General features: G+C 48.3%; 6 protein-coding genes across 6 annotated transcripts, besides 4 other annotated features; 1 reads left to right on the top strand and 5 right to left on the bottom strand.

Moving 5' to 3' along the window:
- Positions 1–19018: part of a sequence feature (contig 1.14 1606..364334(-1)) that runs on past both edges of the window.
- Positions 263–2084, bottom strand: ANIA_00914 (type 2C protein phosphatase PTC6; the record flags this gene model as incomplete). The annotated part of the gene is made up of 2 exons (XM_653426.1): positions 263–1884; positions 2024–2084. 2 exons carry the CDS (start codon positions 2082–2084, stop codon positions 263–265), a joined length of 1683 nt encoding a protein of 560 aa, XP_658518.1.
- On the bottom strand, positions 5175–5627 carry ANIA_00915 (uncharacterized protein; the record flags this gene model as incomplete). The annotated part of the gene is made up of 2 exons (XM_653427.1): positions 5175–5279; positions 5340–5627. 2 exons carry the CDS (start codon positions 5625–5627, stop codon positions 5175–5177), a joined length of 393 nt encoding a protein of 130 aa, XP_658519.1.
- Positions 8042–9646, bottom strand: ANIA_00916 (uncharacterized protein; the record flags this gene model as incomplete). The annotated part of the gene is made up of 2 exons (XM_653428.1): positions 8042–8520; positions 8587–9646. 2 exons carry the CDS (start codon positions 9644–9646, stop codon positions 8042–8044), a joined length of 1539 nt encoding a protein of 512 aa, XP_658520.1.
- ANIA_00917 (putative RNA splicing factor (Pad-1)) lies at positions 11027–13421 on the bottom strand. The gene is made up of 4 exons (XM_653429.2): positions 12607–13421; positions 12243–12551; positions 11740–12183; positions 11027–11649 (listed from the first exon to the last, which is right to left on the bottom strand). Exons 1-4 carry the CDS (start codon positions 13251–13253, stop codon positions 11391–11393), a joined length of 1659 nt encoding a protein of 552 aa, XP_658521.1. The 5' UTR covers positions 13254–13421; the 3' UTR covers positions 11027–11390.
- Positions 13860–15384, bottom strand: ANIA_00918 (fatty acid alpha-hydroxylase). Its single transcript, XM_050613278.1, has 3 exons — positions 14542–15384; positions 14243–14491; positions 13860–14186 (listed from the first exon to the last, which is right to left on the bottom strand). Exons 1-3 carry the CDS (start codon positions 15246–15248, stop codon positions 14033–14035), a joined length of 1110 nt encoding a protein of 369 aa, XP_050469106.1. The 5' UTR covers positions 15249–15384; the 3' UTR covers positions 13860–14032.
- Positions 16712–18088, top strand: ANIA_00919 (uncharacterized protein; the record flags this gene model as incomplete). The annotated part of the gene is made up of 1 exon (XM_653431.1): positions 16712–18088. One exon carries the CDS (start codon positions 16712–16714, stop codon positions 18086–18088), a length of 1377 nt encoding a protein of 458 aa, XP_658523.1.
- Positions 18160–18208: a sequence feature (Short protein (ANIA_11284, CBF88525.1) was converted to a misc_feature.).
- Positions 18256–18266: a sequence feature (Short protein (ANIA_11284, CBF88525.1) was converted to a misc_feature.).
- Positions 18336–18350: a sequence feature (Short protein (ANIA_11284, CBF88525.1) was converted to a misc_feature.).

Below are 19018 nucleotides of genomic sequence, written 5' to 3'. Positions count from 1 at the left end.
TGTTAATTCACACGCGGCGCATGCAGCACTGAGTAGATTCAGTCTTTCACATAGCAAGCCATTGAAATAGTTTAGCCCAACGTCCACCGCTCGGATCTATACTAGGACTCATCTCCTAAGCATTCTGGACCTTCAGACAGCTCGCATGTGCCATCACCTCAGAGAAAGGAAAAAGTAGTATTATCACTATGTACAGTTCATGCATTGCAAACCAACGAAAGATGTTGAAGACGAATTTTACATAATATATACAATGTCTCTGTCATCTCCGTGACCTGCGCGGATCTGTAGCCTCTTGTCGACGGAATTCGCGAGATTCTTTTGTTCCCAAACTTCCTAAACCCCCCTCCAATCGTCGCTCCCAGCCGCCGAGTCGCACAACGAGGCAAGTAGCATTGTCGCCGGTCCTAGTTACTTCAGTGGCGAAGTTGACAACATGTCGAGCCCCTTCATCTGGAGTCTTCGCTTCTTTAATGATATCCACCACTTCCTGGTCAGTAAGAGCCTCGCTGATACCATCTGACATTAGCACCAGGAACGAGTACTCCGCGGGGGCTATCTCGAATCGACGGAGCTCAGGTTCAGCCGACACTCCAATTCGTTTTGATTGTACGTCGCCAAATGCACGAGTGTTAGCTAGGCCACTAATGCGCTCTTCACCAAATGAATCAGTAACAAACGTAGCGGCATATCGCCGTAGCCGGTTGGCTTCAATCGGAGAAGATGGGTGGTGATTAGATGTAAGCGGAATTGCCTCGCCGGTGACTGTTGAGCATAACAGTATCCTGGTATCACCGACATGCGACACCAGCAAGCTAGATGGGCTTGCTGGGTGCCAGAAGGGTGCGGGCGTGGGCGTGGAAATGAGTACAGTACTAGCCGTGCTTCCACCTTTGAACCGTCTCAAGCCAGCAATGTTTAGGGACTGTGAGCGGCTCGGTCCATAAAGAATATCGTCTTGGTAAAGCGGACGGCAGACATTGCTCAGCTCGTCATCCTCCCTTGATGCTTGGGCGGAGACAAAGTCCAAGTCTGCACGCAAGAAAGCATACTCCAGAATCTCCTCAATTGTGACCCCCTTGTTATTCTCTGGCACTGATGATGATTCCTCTGCAGTATGTTTGGCGAGGTGCGAGAAGTTCGGAGGTACAAATCTTCTAAAGTACCCTCCAACAAGATTTCTCCAGCTCTGGACTAGAGACTTTTCTAACCTTTGAACCCGCGCAACGTTGCTGCCTTGCCGAATGGGCAACTCGCTCTCAGCGTCCGGAGACGCGGAGTTCTCACCAGCCTTTCTCAAACTCGACTGCAGCTCGAATTCAGCGGCAGTATCTTGAATATATTCATGTAGCGTTTCTTTTAGGAATGTACTACATTCTGACCCGCCGTGGCCATCGAAAATGCCAAAATAGAACACTTGGGGGTCGCCACTTGCACTGTCCGCACCTCTATTCTCGCGAAGACCAGCGACCCGCGCACTCCGGTTCCTGATCGTTAGGGAGGCAGGCGGCCGCTTCGCGAAAGCAGGAATATCAATCACTCCGGCTTGGTAGGTATCTTCATTTGAAGGGCGAGTTCCTCGTGAGGTTGCTGCTCCAAAATGATGTTTTGCGCTGCGTAGCGGAATCCGAACTACCGTTGTCTCTCGACTAGTTAGGGCTTGGAAAGATGTTGGCGAGTGTGTGGACTCTCCAGTATGGGGCACGGACGCCGACCGAGGAAGTTTATGGAACGATGTTAAGGGGCCCCTTGGGTCTGGATGAAGCGAGGATGAAGGAAGATGCGTAACGAAGTAGTCGTGGAATTCGCGTCGTTTGGTGGTCCGCGTTGACTCTGCTGCCTGCGTGGTTGAAGAGTAGCGACATCTATAAAAACGAATATAGTCTATTGGATGAAGTAAGAGTAAGCTATTTGTTTTTCACAATCGCCTGTCATTGAATCTCTCTCTGGTAATTCATAATCTCCATCGAACTATCGGAGATAAGAGGGACTGGAAAAAAGCATGGAGGAACTCCGAACGTACTTTGACTGTCAATCAGGGTCCAGACCCGGACAGTGACTCGCTTCGACGGAGCCAGAGTCATGAAGGTCGCGACATTGGTCCTTTAAGCTAAGTGAGATCAGAAGAGAGTGTGATAATGAGAGAGAAAGAGTTGGTTCTGAGGTCCAAGTATTTGTCGCGGGGGCTGATCTAATAACCTTTTTGCGGCCCGAGCGAAGAATGCAACGGAGAAACCCCCCGGCAATTCGTGGTTCTATTCTTATCTTACATATGCTGAGAACTCCGGGTTAGCCATCTTAAGTAAAGCACTGAGTGCCTATGGCAATAGGAGGAGGTAGTGGTGTCTCCCCTTAGATTTACTCCATTAAGGCACATTATGGGTAGGGGATGAGTTATTATGTTTGCACGTTTCAGTCCGCTCCTTGCGATAAAATACAGTCACAATCAGTATCATTGATGACATCACTCAAGCTCGGCAGCAACAGAAACCAAAAATGTGTAAACCATTCCTGTACTCCTGAGGGTCTAAGCACAGGTGCCGTGAGGCGACACCGAAACTTCCGGACGCACAATGTGCAAAAAATACGTGGAGCAGCTGGGAATCGAACCCAGGACCTCTCCCATGCTAAGGGAACATTATACCACTAAACCACAGCCCCAACTGTTATCTTTCTTCCAATTATATGTATACAATAGGGAAAATACAAATCCTGCCCAAGTTGGCTAGTACCACACGACCCAGCAACGTCATCGGCTCCAGACGCCACGACTACGTTTCGAGTCCATCTCATAAACACTCCCGTCTTCGGTGCTCAACAGTGCTCAACAGCAGTCACTACCCGGTGCTCTTAGGGTATTGATGCATTTTATTTCTTCTTAAAATATCGTCAACTTCGTGCCCATTTTATCCACAACAGAAGGTGGAACTAGCACTTACTCCCTCTGCTATCTCAAATCCGGAGCCATCAGATTCAAGGCTCATGATGTAGATTATGGCATCACAGACATGTCAAGCTGGATCCGTGATGGCTTTTTGATCGTCTTGAATCTCTCTTTGACATCTCTTGCATTAGCAATCCTCAGCTAACCGTTTGCGTGAAGGAGTCAGAGCCTCCCACAGACCACATCCTATATGATCGTCAATTCCCGGGCTGTTGCTGTCACATCTATGGCGGTCGATACAGTACTTAATGTTTGGTCAAATACAATTCACACCATCCTGCTAACTTCGTGGCGAGATGTTCTTTACTGGCCAGTGGTATCTTTGGTTTTGTTGAGCTTTGGACCTCGGGAGATGTCAGCAATGAACATAGTCCGACTTCGGTAGAACTTCCTTGGTCACTCAACGGAAACTTGTCTCGAGCTTGCGATGAATTGGCTGACAGTGTTGGCACCAATCCGTCAAGTGAATAATGTCGACGCTGCTGCTACATGAAACAATCCTCAGCTAACAATGTTTGAGATCAATCCTGCAACAAACGGATGTCAGCTCTGAGAAGGCAGAGATGCGATACTCCAACAATGGGCCTCCAGCAGTCCATACTACTCTCTGTACTCGCTGCTTATGGATGACAGCTTTGCGGTGATTCCCCCTGAATATTCTCACAACCCGCATTTGGAACTTGCGGATCGCCTCAAAAGCAGTCAACCACATCCAACGGCGGAGAAGTGATTGTCGCTGCAGACAAACGTACCGCCTAACCGAGCCATTTGTGAGACACGTCTGTCCACAATTACCCATCAAGATGGGGCTGTGGTTTAGTGGTATAATGTTCCCTTAGCATGGGAGAGGTCCTGGGTTCGATTCCCAGCTGCTCCACTTTTTGCCTCTCTCCGTAGTTCTATATGTCGAATTCTTTTTGTATTCTTTTTATTGCTTGCAGCTTAGCGGCCAAGAAGATGCCTACGCCCATAACCAAGGACCATAAGTTGGGGCTGTGGTTTAGTGGTATAATGTTCCCTTAGCATGGGAGAGGTCCTGGGTTCGATTCCCAGCTGCTCCATATTCTTTTTTCTTCCCATGAAGCAGACCTACAAAACCTTTTTGGAGGCGAGAAAGAAAAAAGTTCTAGGGCTCATATCAGATGGGGTTGTGATGGAGCATATTTTGCCACTACCTAGAGCAACACAAGAACATGATAGTCAGTTAGTCAGGTCTTTACCATCAAATGGGGCTGTGGTTTAGTGGTATAATGTTCCCTTAGCATGGGAGAGGTCCTGGGTTCGATTCCCAGCTGCTCCATCTTTTTTACTCATCGTTTTCTCGTTTAGTAAACAGTATATGTGTTGGTCTTTTTGAACCTCACAGTGGTCTTGAATTGACCATGTCCCAATACTGTGATATCGCTGCTAAAGTGGTCAGCACCTCTTTTAGAGTTTGTAAATCATGCCCTGCCTGGAGATGTTGGGCCTTTCCAAACAAGAGCTTCATTGGCGCCTGGTCTCCTGGTCATCCACCCAACTGTTTGGCCCTCCTATGTGGCACTGGCTACAGATCTTACCATTGTTTGACTATTCCTGTTCATGGCAGTCAAGCCTCACTGGCGGTGTGCTTGCTGATATTTTCAGACATGGTGATGGGCGCATGAAATCTTGGTCCCTTTTTTCCTCCTATAGCAACTTATACTTTCCTTGCATGGTATACTTCACAGTTTGGAATCAGATCTGATCGACCCGTGGGGTGAAGACAAATTCTTAGCAGGTATCCTAATGTGTCTCGCGTTGAGGGCGTTTGCAATGAACTATAGGCTAGAGGCTCTATCTGTTTCCGGGTTGCAGCGTCTGTCGGGGTTTGGGGGAGGCAGGTCGGGCAGGTCTGACAGATGATCTAGAAGACGGGTCACAACTTCCTCATGCTGTCCGTCAGCTTGATGAGCACGTGCCATTGTGTTCGTTGCTCTTTTTTGTTCTGGTATGGGCATGTGGTTACCTGGCTTTGATTTTCAACCGCATGCTTGTATGATGCTGGGGCGGCAGCAGTGTGTATGAGATGCTGTATCACGATGGGGCCTCCGTCATTCTGGCGCGGCAAACTTGGAATATTCTTTGGGGTACCCTATATGGCCCGTGTGAGAATATCTGGGTCGGTTCCTGGCTATCCTTTTCCGTTCAGCCACTGTTCTCTCCTATATTCCGGGCTTGCAATGCTAATGTGATGATGTGAGCTCCCAGCCTAGCTATAGTTGCTGCTTCTTGCTGTCTGGATGGTTGCACCTCTCTCGGTAGCATGTATCCAGGCAATCATTTTATGGCAGGAGCGACCGATCTGAGCCGCGTCCTGCTACATCGTTGTGTATATTCACCCCATTCTTAGTTGCCTTCGTGTTCGATGACACACTGGTGGCAGCCGCGTTGCTTGTTTGGTTACTCCTTCCTGTTTGCCCTTGCCGGGTGGCCATATTAGTGAGCATATAGGCCCTGGCTGATGGACGTGGATGCCATCCAAGCGCCTTTCTGTATCTCGCATATGTGTCGTCCCAGTTGTGTTTTTCTTGCGAGGGACGTTCGGTTTTGACAGTGGGTGGCGGCTGACGGGCCCTAGATGGTGCGCTTTGGGTGGGATATGACGGAGACGTGCATATCTGTAGGTACTTTCCGGCTCGTGCTGTCTCTCCCAGCCGGACATGGTCTGATGGTGCCTGTGCCCATTGAACACCCAGCTGAAGCAGCGGTCCGCGGAGTAAATATATAAATCAGCATGTGTGCTGCAAAGGCGAATATTAGTAACTTATCTACGAAAGGAAGATTGGGTGTACATAGATCTGCACACTGACTGATAAGTTAGCCTCATTATCTTTGTTTCCCCCTGTAATTTTAGTTTTTTTTTTTTCTTAAGAATATATTCCTTGTTTCGGCCAGTCAATAGAGTACGTGGATAATAAGAGAACTTGAAGATCAGGATTTCTTAGGTTAGTCGGATATATTGTTAAAATTATAAAAGTTTTTTCATGAAATGGGGCTGTGGTTTAGTGGTATAATGTTCCCTTAGCATGGGAGAGGTCCTGGGTTCGATTCCCAGCTGCTCCAGTATTTTTATTGTTTTTTTCTATCTTTCTTTTAATCCACTTGATCAGCTGTAGCGCATTGGACGCGGCAAGAAGACGTACCAAGAGTTGCCTTGGTTATCCAATGCCTGTCAATTTATAGGCCTTTATTTCTTATAACCCCGGGGCCCAACATCGGGCAAACGTAGTGACTGACTGGTTGAGCAGCCACCGGGCGAGTAGAAAAAGAGACAGCATGTCACAAAAAGGTAGTATGATACTAGCATAGCTATCCTACGGCTCTGTGTAACAAGGCAAAAAGACAAGGGTAGAATGTGGAAAATATGACATGCCCACCGCAAAGCAATATACTGCCGAGCGGACGATGCAAAGCAGCATACTCACCGGTGCATTCAGCATCTATACTCTTTCTGGCAGCCTGAGATGCACAGTGGTAGATACTCAAGTGCTTCCAAACACACATGGGTCTACTGGCCGTGCCAGAAACCGACTGCTACATCCATATTGGATGCTCAAGCATTCTATGAATAACAACATTTGTGACCTTACCGTGCCAATATCCTCACATGCCAGTATGGAGGGGATACAGGGGAAAGACTCCGCCATGCGGGAAAACTCGGCAAGGTATTGCAAGTAGGTTCGCATATTATCATCAAGAGGCCATGGTTGACAGGCTGACACATACTTGAGGAGAATTTCATGATTTTGAAAGCTCAAGCCTTATTACTAGGACCAAGTAAACTACCACGGAACACCAGATATGACGGGTGTCTACTCGGATTTCCCGCCTAGATGTGAGCCCTTAAGTCAAAGCTGAGATGTACGACGCTCTGAGTCGCCATCGAACCTGTTCAAATGATTCCCCGACACCGTTCGAATCAACCGCACACATGAGCAAGGGTAGAATCCTGGAAGCCTGCACCTTAACCCACATACCGCCGACTGCTTTACACTGTACTGCCCACTGATATTCCAGGTGTTACGCTAAATACGGCGCTTAAGAGGGGCTGGTCAGATGATACCTCAAGCCCAATCACGATGTCACAGCCTATATACCAATTAATCCGAAAACCACCAAAAAAAAATTAATACAGGAATTAATGGATAGACTTGTGAGAGATAGGGCCTTGAGCCTGAGAAGGGAGCAATGAAAGGTGAATTACCTGCATTTGCTTGTTTATCTACAGGTGGAGAAAGACGATGTCCAAAAGAAACCACAGAACCCATAGCTGGGGTCGCGGAACTGGGATCAACAACACCTTTCGTTTCTAACCCATGGTACTCAGGAGCGTGCTCTCGTAGACAAGGGCGGTACAGCCGTGCATATCTGCCATTTGCCTCAAGTTAGGGTTAAGCCTCACTCGGTAGCAGCTCGACAAAAAAGAAGGGCAAAAAAGTAATGGAGCAGCTGGGAATCGAACCCAGGACCTCTCCCATGCTAAGGGAACATTATACCACTAAACCACAGCCCCATTTGACGAAAATACGTACTTCAAGCACGATACAGAGCATCTACAACTTTCCTATCACAGTAGCAGGCGCTAGTTGTTTCTGAAATCCACCTTTTTCACGAACATTAGCCACGCTTTCTGTGTACTGATTAGCTTTCCCACTAAGCTCAGTAAAAACTTCTTCATATCCAGAACGGATTTTCGGCGGCTGGCTCATCAAGTAACTGGCGGGACCCTAAACTCACGTCCCAATTCTACTCTACGGGGTAGGCAACAAATCACGTCCATGGTGGAGGTGGTCAGCTTTCCTATTTCCTGGATGCGACAACCAGGTATATTAGAGAAAGAAGGATAGAAAAGTTGGGAAGGAGGGAACAGACGAAAGCAAAGATGAGGCGCGAAATCAATATCTAGCTCCCTCACAACCACAACCACAATGAAATCATAGTCACAAGCCAAACAAACGTCATGCAGCAACATCATATCCAGACCTCACCCGTTCACTCGGTTTGACGTCTTGGACTTATAATATATGACAAGCTCCCAGCGGATCGAAACTCATCAAATAAACGGACAACACTGAATCATAGCATCTGCTTCCTCGGTCCCTTCAGCAACACATGGCCCATATACACCATTTGTACATCCCCCGGACTCTGAGAGTTATCCCGAATACGTGTAATAGGCGTGATGCCTAGGCGTACCCGTGTGTCAGTGTTCTGTAGAACACTCGGGTCTGCGAGGACCCAAGGATCACGGTTGATCATGGTATGTGGATCAAACGGCTCGTTCTGTTCAGGGAACTCGAACTTATACTCCAGAGGCATGGAGTACATGTCAATAGCAAGAGACTGCGCTTCCGACACTATCGCGTGAAGGTCATTCCACATTGGGCCGTTTTGGTTGGCTGCGTCGTGTCCGAGAGGCCCAATATATGCCCAGAGTGTGTGAAGATGGTTGTAAATCTTTTGCTGGTTGTACTCTGTGAATCCGGATTTCTTGGTGAGCTTTGCTATGTGCGTGGCTACTGCGGTTAGCATTAAGTGGCGCACAAGGGGAGTTTCTGCAACGAGGTCAGTTAGGGTTAACGCCTTGAGCCGAAACGTTAGGATGAGCTGGGAAGACCTACTGGAAGTCATTTGCTCTTGAATCTGATTGATTTCTAAATCAGCAGCCGCGTCGAAGCCACTAGTAACAGAAGCGTTGAGGATTTTCTCGACTAGATACCAGTTTATGGCTTTTGCGACGAAGAAACCCCGTGTCGCCGCGTTCCCAAGAAGGTCAGATGCTTTAGTTCCCCTCGATATTGCCATGAGGTAGTCCTTGACATGGTCGTCCATGTGGCTATCCATGAAGACATTTGGCAGACTCGCATGCGCATGGCCAAAAATCTCAGACATCCGCATCAGAGTCTGAAATCGGTTTGAGAAATCCGCCATTCTCTTATGGCAATCAGCTGCGTCATATACGGTTGTTGGAGATGTATGATCTACACCGTTGGAAACGCTAGTAGAGCTGAAAGGACTGAATACATCTGATGTTCTTCCCGTATTCGGAACAAGACCAGGAGGGGAAATCTGTGCAAAAGAGGCATATGCCCCGGGAGGGATTTCGAATTTCGGGGGCGGCTGATCGAATACGGTACCGTTCTGAGGATTATATTCAGGCGAATGCGCCGGCTGAGGATGAACCTGAGCCTGGCTCTGGGCCTGGCAGTCGAGTGGCGACGGAGTGGTCTGCAAAACACACACTCCACTACCACAGGAGGCGCCCGAAGCCCCAGAGCCCGGGCACTGATACTGATGGTGGACATGATGCTGGTGGTGACTAGGCGTTATAGGGAACAGCCCCATACCCATGGGAGACTGCACGTGCACCTGAATCTGTGAATGCTGCTTTCTCAGAGACCTAGGATCAGAAATCGTCTTGCTCTGAGTATTGATAGTGATTTGCTGTTTCTTGACCAGCTCCTCCAGGCTCGTAACCTTATCATGAAGGCCACTGATGACGTCTGTATCGCGATCAATGCGTAGGAGGGCGTCGTCGAGCTCGCGACGGAGACGTTGTATTATTAAATGAGCGGAGGAATCGTTGAAGTTGTGGCTGTAATGCTGCCCGTAGTCAATGTCTACGTTCTGAACGCTCGGCCCTGGGCTGCCAGGGTTTGAATTAGAGGTGTCGGCGGCCATGGTTGAGGAGGGGAGCTGAGTAGAAGGCACCTGGATGGAGTGTGATAGACAGGTTAGGAGTGGGAAGGAGGACAGAGAGGGAACACAAGCGAAACACCCAGTTTTTACCTTCCTTTAAACGCGATGAAAGAGCCTTGGGTACTCAGATGGGCAGTCAGAAGATATGGATACTGTGGAGAGAACCAGCTCTGCACAGTGTACGCGGGAGAAAAACCAGTAACAACAAATCAGGAGGATGGAAGATGCACAAACGGTAAGAAGTTATGGAGGAAGCGAGAAGGACAGACTGGAAGAAGAAATCCAGGCTTTAAATATGGAAATCATTGATGCACACCCTCTGGGGCACTGTGAGCGCATTTTCCAAGTGGTTTTCTGATTCTTTCTCTCCTGGATTCATGGACGACTGCTTTGCTGTGTTACTGTCTTAGATATAATGCTTCACCCGGTGAATAACCGATCTACTTTGTACCCTTGACTAGCATTGATTCACAGGAGAATCCAGTGATATTTGATACGAATGCCTCTACGCATTTCCAGTCTGTTCAGAATACAAGTGATATAGTCGGCCATATCAAGCGCAAACATTATCCCGGTGATACCCTTCTAGAATCTTGTCACGAGGGGTTCCTGTGACTAACAGCATTAATTCAAGTTTTTAGAGACAGTGATGGTCGTTATACGCATGGACCGCAGCGAATATTTTTGAGTTCTGCTATGTGGAGGAACCAGGCAATGTCACTCGAGAAGCAACTTTGGAAGTAGGCCGATTCAGTTGAATACAGGTCAGCGTAACTGGGAGAGGATGTTAGAAGGCTCAGAAAAGACTATTGTCACCAGCTGGCAGGCTACGAGAGTTGCCCCTGGGATTATTTGTGGGAATTTATCAACTAGACCCCAGGCATGTTTATTACAAGATGACTCCTCTAACGCAAGTATAGAAAATTTTGAGATCAGGGGTCCTATCTTCGTAATCTCTAAGGCGTAGCATCAGCGACGAGTGGTGCCAGGAACCCTGAAACCAGTGTCTTGAAGAGTACCATCCCAACAGAACAAAGGGCAGGTATTGAAAGGAGTGTTCTTGTTGAAACTATCGCTTTTAAGTGCTAAGACAGACCACCCCCAGCATATGTTTTGCATGTAAGAGATGGCTGCTTTACTGTCCTAATCGATGGGGCTGCAATGATAACTACGGCTTTGGCTTCTCATGTAATCATGAGAACTTGTCTACAGCCAAGACAGAATTGGTGTACGATAGCTCGTGGGCTTGTATTCAAACGGCTGATCTTTCATATCTAAAAGCAACAGTTGCTTTAAGGGTATGGGACTTGACCGGCTCTAATATTAGAAGGCACGTGCTTGGATTGTTGTAGGTGTACCATAATTTTAGAACTTTCATCGTTATAAATTAGACATACGCACGGTAATATATAGACAAATAAGTTTCGCGCTAGGACAAATATAAAAAGATCCCTATAGACAAATCATTGCGCATCAAGCCTTTCGGCATTCAAAACCGTAGGAAGCAAGATGTCGAGAGAAAACTAGCACCTACCAGGGGTAGTGTTATACAGGACCAAACATGGTGCGAGTCCCATATCAAGTATCAGGACTGGTTAACGGCGCTGTAGTCTGATTGGTCTTGCGATCACAAGTAGCACCTGGCAGACAAATTAGATAGATACCTACCATGACTGGCGATCTTGTGGTAGGCGGTCTTGTTGATAATAAGCGGGGTCGATGAAGATTAGATTGCTTTTGTTCGGGAAAACAAGCTGCTGTAAACAGCATCGACGACAGGTTGCGCAGTGATTTGTCTGCCGCCGAAGAAGCGCCCGTTCAGGCCCTTGATGGCGTTCTCTCCACCCTGGACGCGGTCGAACTTCAGGTATATGTCGCCCTGGGAATTTGGATCTAGTGCAATGTGAACAACATGGCCATATTTTTCTTCGCACTCAGCGCGAACGTCATCCTCCAGCTCCTTAACCCAGGATTCACCCTCCTCCCTACAGATTTGGTCAGCAAGGTCAGCGTTATAGATGCAGGTAGGGTGTACGAACTCAGCCGGGTCAAACATGTTGCGAAGCAAAACACACCGACTCGCCATGTTGACATTAACCGGTAAAGGCTTGGGTTCAGTTTTCGGAAGGAGTATCTTTTGCTGTTTGTCGTCTGCGGAGGGCTCAGCAGGTTCATCTGTTCTTGCAAGTTTCCTCATCAATGCGTCTCTACTGAAGTTGTTGAAGTTCACACCGGCAACGTCTGTGTCATCTAGGGCACTGGCAGCGGTTCCCTTCTCAGGCTCACGACCACCCGCACGATCGAAGTTGCTGGTGCCTCCAGCCTGGACACCACGTCCGCCAGAGCCCGAGAACATAGAGCCCTGAAAGTTACTTTGGTTTGCACTCTGGCTCTGGGTACGTTGAGTGTTCTCGGGGGTGAACTTATCATTGCCAAGGCCGACGCGGATAGCCCGACCACCAAGGTCATAGCCGTTCATCTTTTCCAATGCCTCCCGGGCCTGGTTGGGGTCACGGAACCTGAGAATACAGACGTTATTATTGTGCAGATAATACAGTTCAGGGGGTCGGGAACTTACTGCACGAAGCCATAGCCCCTGCTCCTACCGGTTTCGTCCTTTTGCAGCTGAACGAATTCAAGTTCGCCAAATGGCTCAAAGACACTCTGAAGGTCATTCTCATCGATACTGAAATGGATATTACCCACATAAAGCCTGTGAAAAGGGGCGGAGTGTTTATTGCCACTGCTTGCCTCGGAATTGCGGGCTTGGCGATTCTTTTCGGCTTCAGTCAATTGCGCAATGATCGGAATTCCTAGAAGTTTTTGTCCTGTAAGCTGGATAGCGGGCGCAACGGAACTCTCGTCTTTGAATTCGACATAACCGACACTAGAATGGACTTCTTAGCGATAGACAAAAGATAGGGAGAAAGGATGAAACTCACCCTTTGGACCTTCCACTAACTCGGTCTTTGACGATTTGAGCTTCTTTGACAGGTCCGACCTTTTCAAAGAAGGCAATCAGCTCCTTAGTTCTCAGTCGTGCGGCGAGTTGCTGCACAAAGATAGTACGCCGGTCGCGTTCGTCTTCGTTGAGTTCAGGGCTTCTATCTCTCGAATCACTTCGTTTGCGAGGTTCGCGTTCACGGCGAGGTCGCCTTTCTTCATCACGCTCATCCCGCCGGGAACGGCCTGAGGGGCGGTAATATCTGTCATCATAAGGAGATCGAGATCGAGTGCGTGCGCGGCCACCGCCACGGTAGTAATCACCATTCGAGCGATAGTCGTCGCCGTGTCGATCGCGGCGAGCCCGACGACGGTCGCTATCGCGGCTCCTGCTCCTCTTCCTACTTCTATGGCTTCCGTTAGCACTGCCGTGTTCGCTCCTCGGGCTTCTCATATCATCATCTCCGTCGACATCCTTCGAGCGACGTCTGTCTCGGCTACGATCCCGTCGTCTGCGGTCCCGGTCCCAAGAGCGGTCGCGCTCATCACGTCGGTCGCCATTTTCGGCCTTTGAGCGGTCGTCGGGTCGTTGAGTAGCGGGGGCGGCAGTAGACTCAAGTAGAGCCTCAACGTCGAGACCTGACATAGTGTTTTGTAGGCAGGAGATATTCCTTATCCTAAAAAAGCTGACCAGATGGAAGGAAAAGCAGACCGGAAAGGAATGTGGTCACTTTGGCTTCGTTAGAGCTCGACGGCGAACGGGCGATTTTTTGTGCGAACCCTTCTTGTTTTAAAACCAAGCTGCCTAATTGTTTTTTTTTTTATTTTCGACTGTCTCGCCGTTTCAAGCGGAGCGTTATGGACAGTGTTTGAGCAAAGGAGATTACAGAGAGTTGACGAGCTGCCGAAGTCCTGAATGGACTGGTGTGTTGAAATGAGCGACAGAGAGATGAGGATCCGGCAGACCGATGAAGTGTTAGCGTAGTCACGTGGGAAGTGGCTATTAACAGAACCATGGGACAAGCATACATGAAGATGGGCTCACATCTGCCTTCTTCTCTCGTAGTAACATTTTAAAAGGACGATTTGAGTTCATAATTGATTAGCTATTAATGATTATATTACTACTGAAGCTATATTCAGCGGGTGGTCTTCCATCAATGAACGGAGATCATATACAATCGTAGTTGTGACAGTTGTAAGTAGAAGAGAAACTTGCCAAAGAAGCAAACCAGCCCTCTGTCAAGAGTAATAAGTAGCTTTACATATAGGGAATGATACCAAGGAGGAGTGTAGATACTCCACTTGAAGCGTCGATATAGAAAAGGACACAACCAGTTGCAGCATTATTTCCATAAAGAAAGAGAGCAGTCCGGGCATGACAGGTCATAAAGACTTAGAGCCGCTCATAGAGAACATCCGCATCTATTGAGTCTTCAGAACCTTGGGAGGAGGGAGTTCGAGCTCAGTACCGAATACCCAGTCCCAGAAACGGCTGGTCACGCCAAAGCCGTTATCATAATCGGCAAAGTGATGCTCAAGATGATATTTTTTGAGCCCCTTGTAGTACGAAGGGAGACTGGGATAAAGCGTTAGAGTTGAAATCTGATAACGTCGATAGTCTGGTGTACTCACTTGCGATGGTGGAGGAAATAGTGCGTCAAGTCATAACAAATGTACCCAAAAACGCCGCCACAGTACGCGAGCACGGCGGCATTCCAGTTGTAATAGAATACCGTGTGCGCAAGTTTCCAGAACGGCGTAGCGAGGATGACAAAAAGGCTAGGCGGCATCACAAGCCGATACTTGTCCATCGGTAGATAATGGTGAATGCCATGCAGGAGGAAATGTAGAGTTATTCCGACTCGGTTATCAGGAAGGTATCTGAAGAAAGTTAGTGTTGTTTAGAGAGCTAGGAGACAATGAACCCGTACTTGTCAAGGTGGAATAAAAACCTATGCATGAGGTATTCAATCAAACTCCATAAGAAGAACCCGAACAGCCAATAAGCAGCCGCGGCAGGAGCACGTCCCAGGCCAGAAGCCCCAAGATAAGTCCCGTAGAGGACAGGAGGAAGCCACACAATCGGTACAACATACCAAGCGGTTTTGCTAAGAGGCTCAAGGAAGTTTCCAAAGAGAGGAGCAGAGTCTCCCCCTTTGTAGTGACGTGGCCGGTGAACTTGTTCTAGGTAGAACTCTTTGCTGAACCCGCTGTTCCACAGCTGCATAAGCAGAGGCTTATTGAGATCCAGGAACTTGTGCTTTTGATAATCCTGGACAGCGTCGGTTTCCACGGATAGGTCTTCCGCTGTAGACATCCCAGTGCTGGCGTACACCGGCTTTCCATTCGCAGATCCATTCGCGCACTTTGAGCTCGATTCGGAACCGATAAACCCAACCAGATTGTCCTCCAAGATCTCATATGCGGATTCAGAATGGGTATGAGATACCGGATCCCGTAGAATCTCCGTCACATCTTTCCCAGCATATTCAAGAACCAAATCTCCCCCACCTGGGTGATCATCCACAAACGATGTGATATCGTAGACTTTCGAGCCTATGGTCACATAGCAGGATTTGGCGCTATTGTGCGACTCAACTTCAGCCGGGGTGAAGGTGGGCAAGGTTTGTCCAGGCATGATCGCCGCGGAAAAGTAAACTTGAAATCGTAGGCAGGCTCAAGGAAGGCGTCACGGAAAAAGGAAATGATAAAGTAGAGGCTGAGTAGATTGAAGGAAGTGTGACCGATAGCAGTGGCGAGCGTGCAATAAATGGTGTGAGGTCGGGAAAGTGGCGTGAGTTCAAAAAAATAATACTCAGGGACGGGCGCCGGAGGCTCCGAGGACGAATTTATGTAAGACAAGTTTACCAGTAGTAGAACGCTGTTCGACAAGATAAAATTTAGATGAAGTAAATATTCACAAGGGAAGTGGCTACTTGATCTTTCGAACAGAAAATCAAAAACTCTTTCGGAGTGTAGCAAGACAGAGAATAGCTCAAAGCCTTAAAATCGCTGTAGTCTGGGGAGCGGATCAGGCGTAAAAGTCGAGTCTGGGCGGCACTAAGCCCGATTCGAACAGCCCCTGAACTGCCCTCTCCCAGCAGCCCAGGTGGAGTGGATATGGCACCACTATTCACTGAACGGTAAAGACTGAACCTCGGCATCTAGCAGCCCATCCCATAATTTGACTCCAAAACTGAATGCGTACAGTCCTAGCAGCCCTCTATATCTCATCTGTTGACCATACTTCGAGGTCTTCAGCCCTGCGTAGATACTGGACGATCAAATCGACTTGCCTTGCCGAGGCTTTTAGGCATTTATCCAAACAAAGTGAGGCTAGCCGTCTCCAAAGACTCGGAACTTTAAACGTCCTTTAGGCGATCTCCCACTGGTTGACTGACCTTATGCAGCTAGACCGAAACTGCCGCCCCAGTGAACGGCGGTTGCTTGGGCCTTCCCCGTATCCGGGCTGTTGGGAGGCGGTTGGTAAAACAGACTGGGGTGATCGTCGTGCAGAGCATTATTGTTTATAGGTCAAGCGAAAGAAAAAGCAAATGCCTAAAAGAAATGGACCAGCACAGACATCAATTCGCTGAGTAGATGGCCGAAACTCAAAGAAAGCAATGTCTAGATTCCAGATCTCAGGGCGATCACTGTTGACGGTTGGCCAGTTAAATAAGCTCCAGGGGGTCGTGTCATCCGCCTCTTTCTGTCTCAACTTCCCGAGGACTCCCTATTAAGGGATAAGGCCGGGCTCGAATAACGGACTCGCTCATCATTGTTGTCACCAGTCTGCCATTTATTGGTCTGCAAAGTTGCAAGCTCAAGTGATCAGAACTCCGTGCTACTACTGGGTGGAGACTTTGACAAGCTGTCAATCCCTTTTCTTGGCCGCAGATTGGAGAGCCTGCAGGATCAGTTAGCCAGCTTAGCCGTGCTCTAGCTCAGCTTCAGATTCCCCTTCATATCTTTCCTTCTTTTCCTCTTAACCCCTCTGTTCTCTTCTTTCTGTCCGAGCAAAAGACGTGGAAGTCGCTCCCTATCTCTCTATCTCCTTCGTTTCAGTAACGGCAGCATTCCAGACCTTCCAACGTCATTAAAATGGACTCATCAACCACCTCGGCTCTCCCAGGTAATCGCCTGATTGCCTACATCCAATCCTTGGCTAAAGCCAAAAAGGGATTGCCGTATGGACTGCCCGTTTGCGTTGCACCATCTCACACTGTCAACAGCACGGACGCTCTTCTCCGCTTAGCATCGCTTATCGGCCCATATATCACTATCTTGCAGGTTCAAGCGGACATTATCGATGACTGGTCCGAGGATACTATCCGCCAATTGACTTTGCTGGCCAAAAAATATGCATTCTTGATCTGGGAAGGCGGTCGAATTCTGAATGCCACTATTGGGGTCGTTGGTCGACAGAGAGCAGAGTCGAGAGAAGTGAGGAATACGTTGGTTGACCTGATCCGCAAGAAATACACCAAGGGTGTGGTGAAACCCGCCTCCTGGGCGAATATTTCAACTGCCTGGGCCTCTGGGGTAGCAGTCAATAACCAAGCTGCGGACATATTGATCCCGACTCTGAAGGCTGCTGCCAGAGAGGCCGTCGCTGATGCTGTCCAGACTATTAGGACAGAAATCACCGCGGTCATCGACTCGAACCGTCCATTTAGTCCACACGACTCTTTCGGAGCTCAAACAAATGGTGAAACCAGCCATCAACGTCAGCCATCACATTATGCGATAGGGGAAGGCGAACATAATAGCTTGGCGCTCCCCCCACGGAAAGCATCCACTATCTCTCTCACTCGAACGATAACTCAGCACACTGAGGAGTCGACTGATGCGCTGATGGGAACCGAGTCCTATGAGCCCGAGGACGTCTGGGACTTTGGAGTGGCACCACCACCCACAATCGACACCGACCTTCCTCCACCACCGCTCCTCGCCCGTGGGATTCTTCTCTGCCTTCCCTCCGCTACGGACTCCGCATTCACTCCTGAATACCGCAAAAGCACCATGGCTGCGGCATACGCCAATCAAGACTTCGTACTTGGATTCATCTGCGGTGAACCATGGCATCTGGTCTCCCAACGAGACGATCAAATACTAGGTTTCGATGCACTGATGGATACTTTAACACCAACCGAGCAAGACCAACTCTCTCACGACATGGATGGAATAGAAGATACACCATCTCACCCTCTAGCATTATTGTCAATAATCCCGCATACGCTAAGCTCGGCAAATGACCAGCAGCTGGGCGATACAACACCGACAACATTCGAAACACCAGAGATACCCACAGATTCTCTAAACCCACTGGCTCACAGATTGTATTCACTTGTGGGAGAAAGCGTCAGGGCCCGGGATGCTTGCACTAGCCAGAGGGAGAAATCTACACGGAAACAAGCGACGAAGAGGAGTTATCGTCGTCCCGATCTCCTGCATATTCCCCTTGTGTACTTGCCTTGATGCAATGCAATAATTCTTACCTACTCGGCATATTATTCGCACTTTACATTGCCTCTCAGAAAAACTCCAGTTCAGAGCCAACAGATCAGGATAAATGTCTCCTTATTCTTTGCTATAGTGCTTTAATATAATATATATAGACTCTTCTATATTTGCAAAGGACCTACAATCTAGAAATCTGTAAAAAGAGGTTTTTTCGCGTTTGTCCTAGAGTCATGCATTGTTCTATTATCCCACTGGAACTTACTGTATACTCGACCATGATGTCCGCCAGGTAACCACCACAGAATAAGCTAGTGACTGTCTCCAGCTAGTAGATTGAGGGAGCCTCAGAAGTAGCGCCGCTGAGTTATTCGAGGTCTGAAAGCACAACGCCCTGCGTCTATTGGCCGATCATATACTTCGAAATTCGCGTAGTATGGTTCGGTGGAAGTCTTACAGAGCAGAGTGCTTGAGTCGTACTCTCCAAAATTGGATGAACTCAAGTTCGTTATTCGTCTCGATCTCGCCACACTAAGCAGAAGCACTTTGGTCCCATCGCACCTGGATAATCCCACCCGTAGTCTTAGTAACTTAGCATAAAGCATCTTGGCTTTAATCATTACCCGGACAGCGGAGAATACTATCAGGTCAGCACCTTTAGAAACCCCTGGGATGATTCATAATCATGATGGAATGGGCGACTGCCTATAATAGAAGGTGGAAATGCTCAGAATCTGCTATCAGGAAACCAACAGACAAAGTCAGGAAGGTAAGCATTTCTGCCTACTCCAACCTACGCAGATTTTTATGGTGCCTGTGTCACTTATCCATCCGCAATAATTATCATATAAAATTCCGAACGCATCTTCGAAAAATGACAGGTGACAAAATCGAATTACGATTGTCAAATTCATGGCAGGCATCCCACTTGGGCAAGCTGGGAGATTC

The sequence above is a fragment of the Aspergillus nidulans genome, chromosome VIII (assembly GCF_000011425.1).
Source record: "Aspergillus nidulans FGSC A4 chromosome VIII".
Taxonomy (NCBI): Eukaryota; Fungi; Ascomycota; class Eurotiomycetes; order Eurotiales; family Aspergillaceae; genus Aspergillus; species Aspergillus nidulans.
This window is presented reverse-complemented; position numbering and strand designations above follow the sequence as displayed.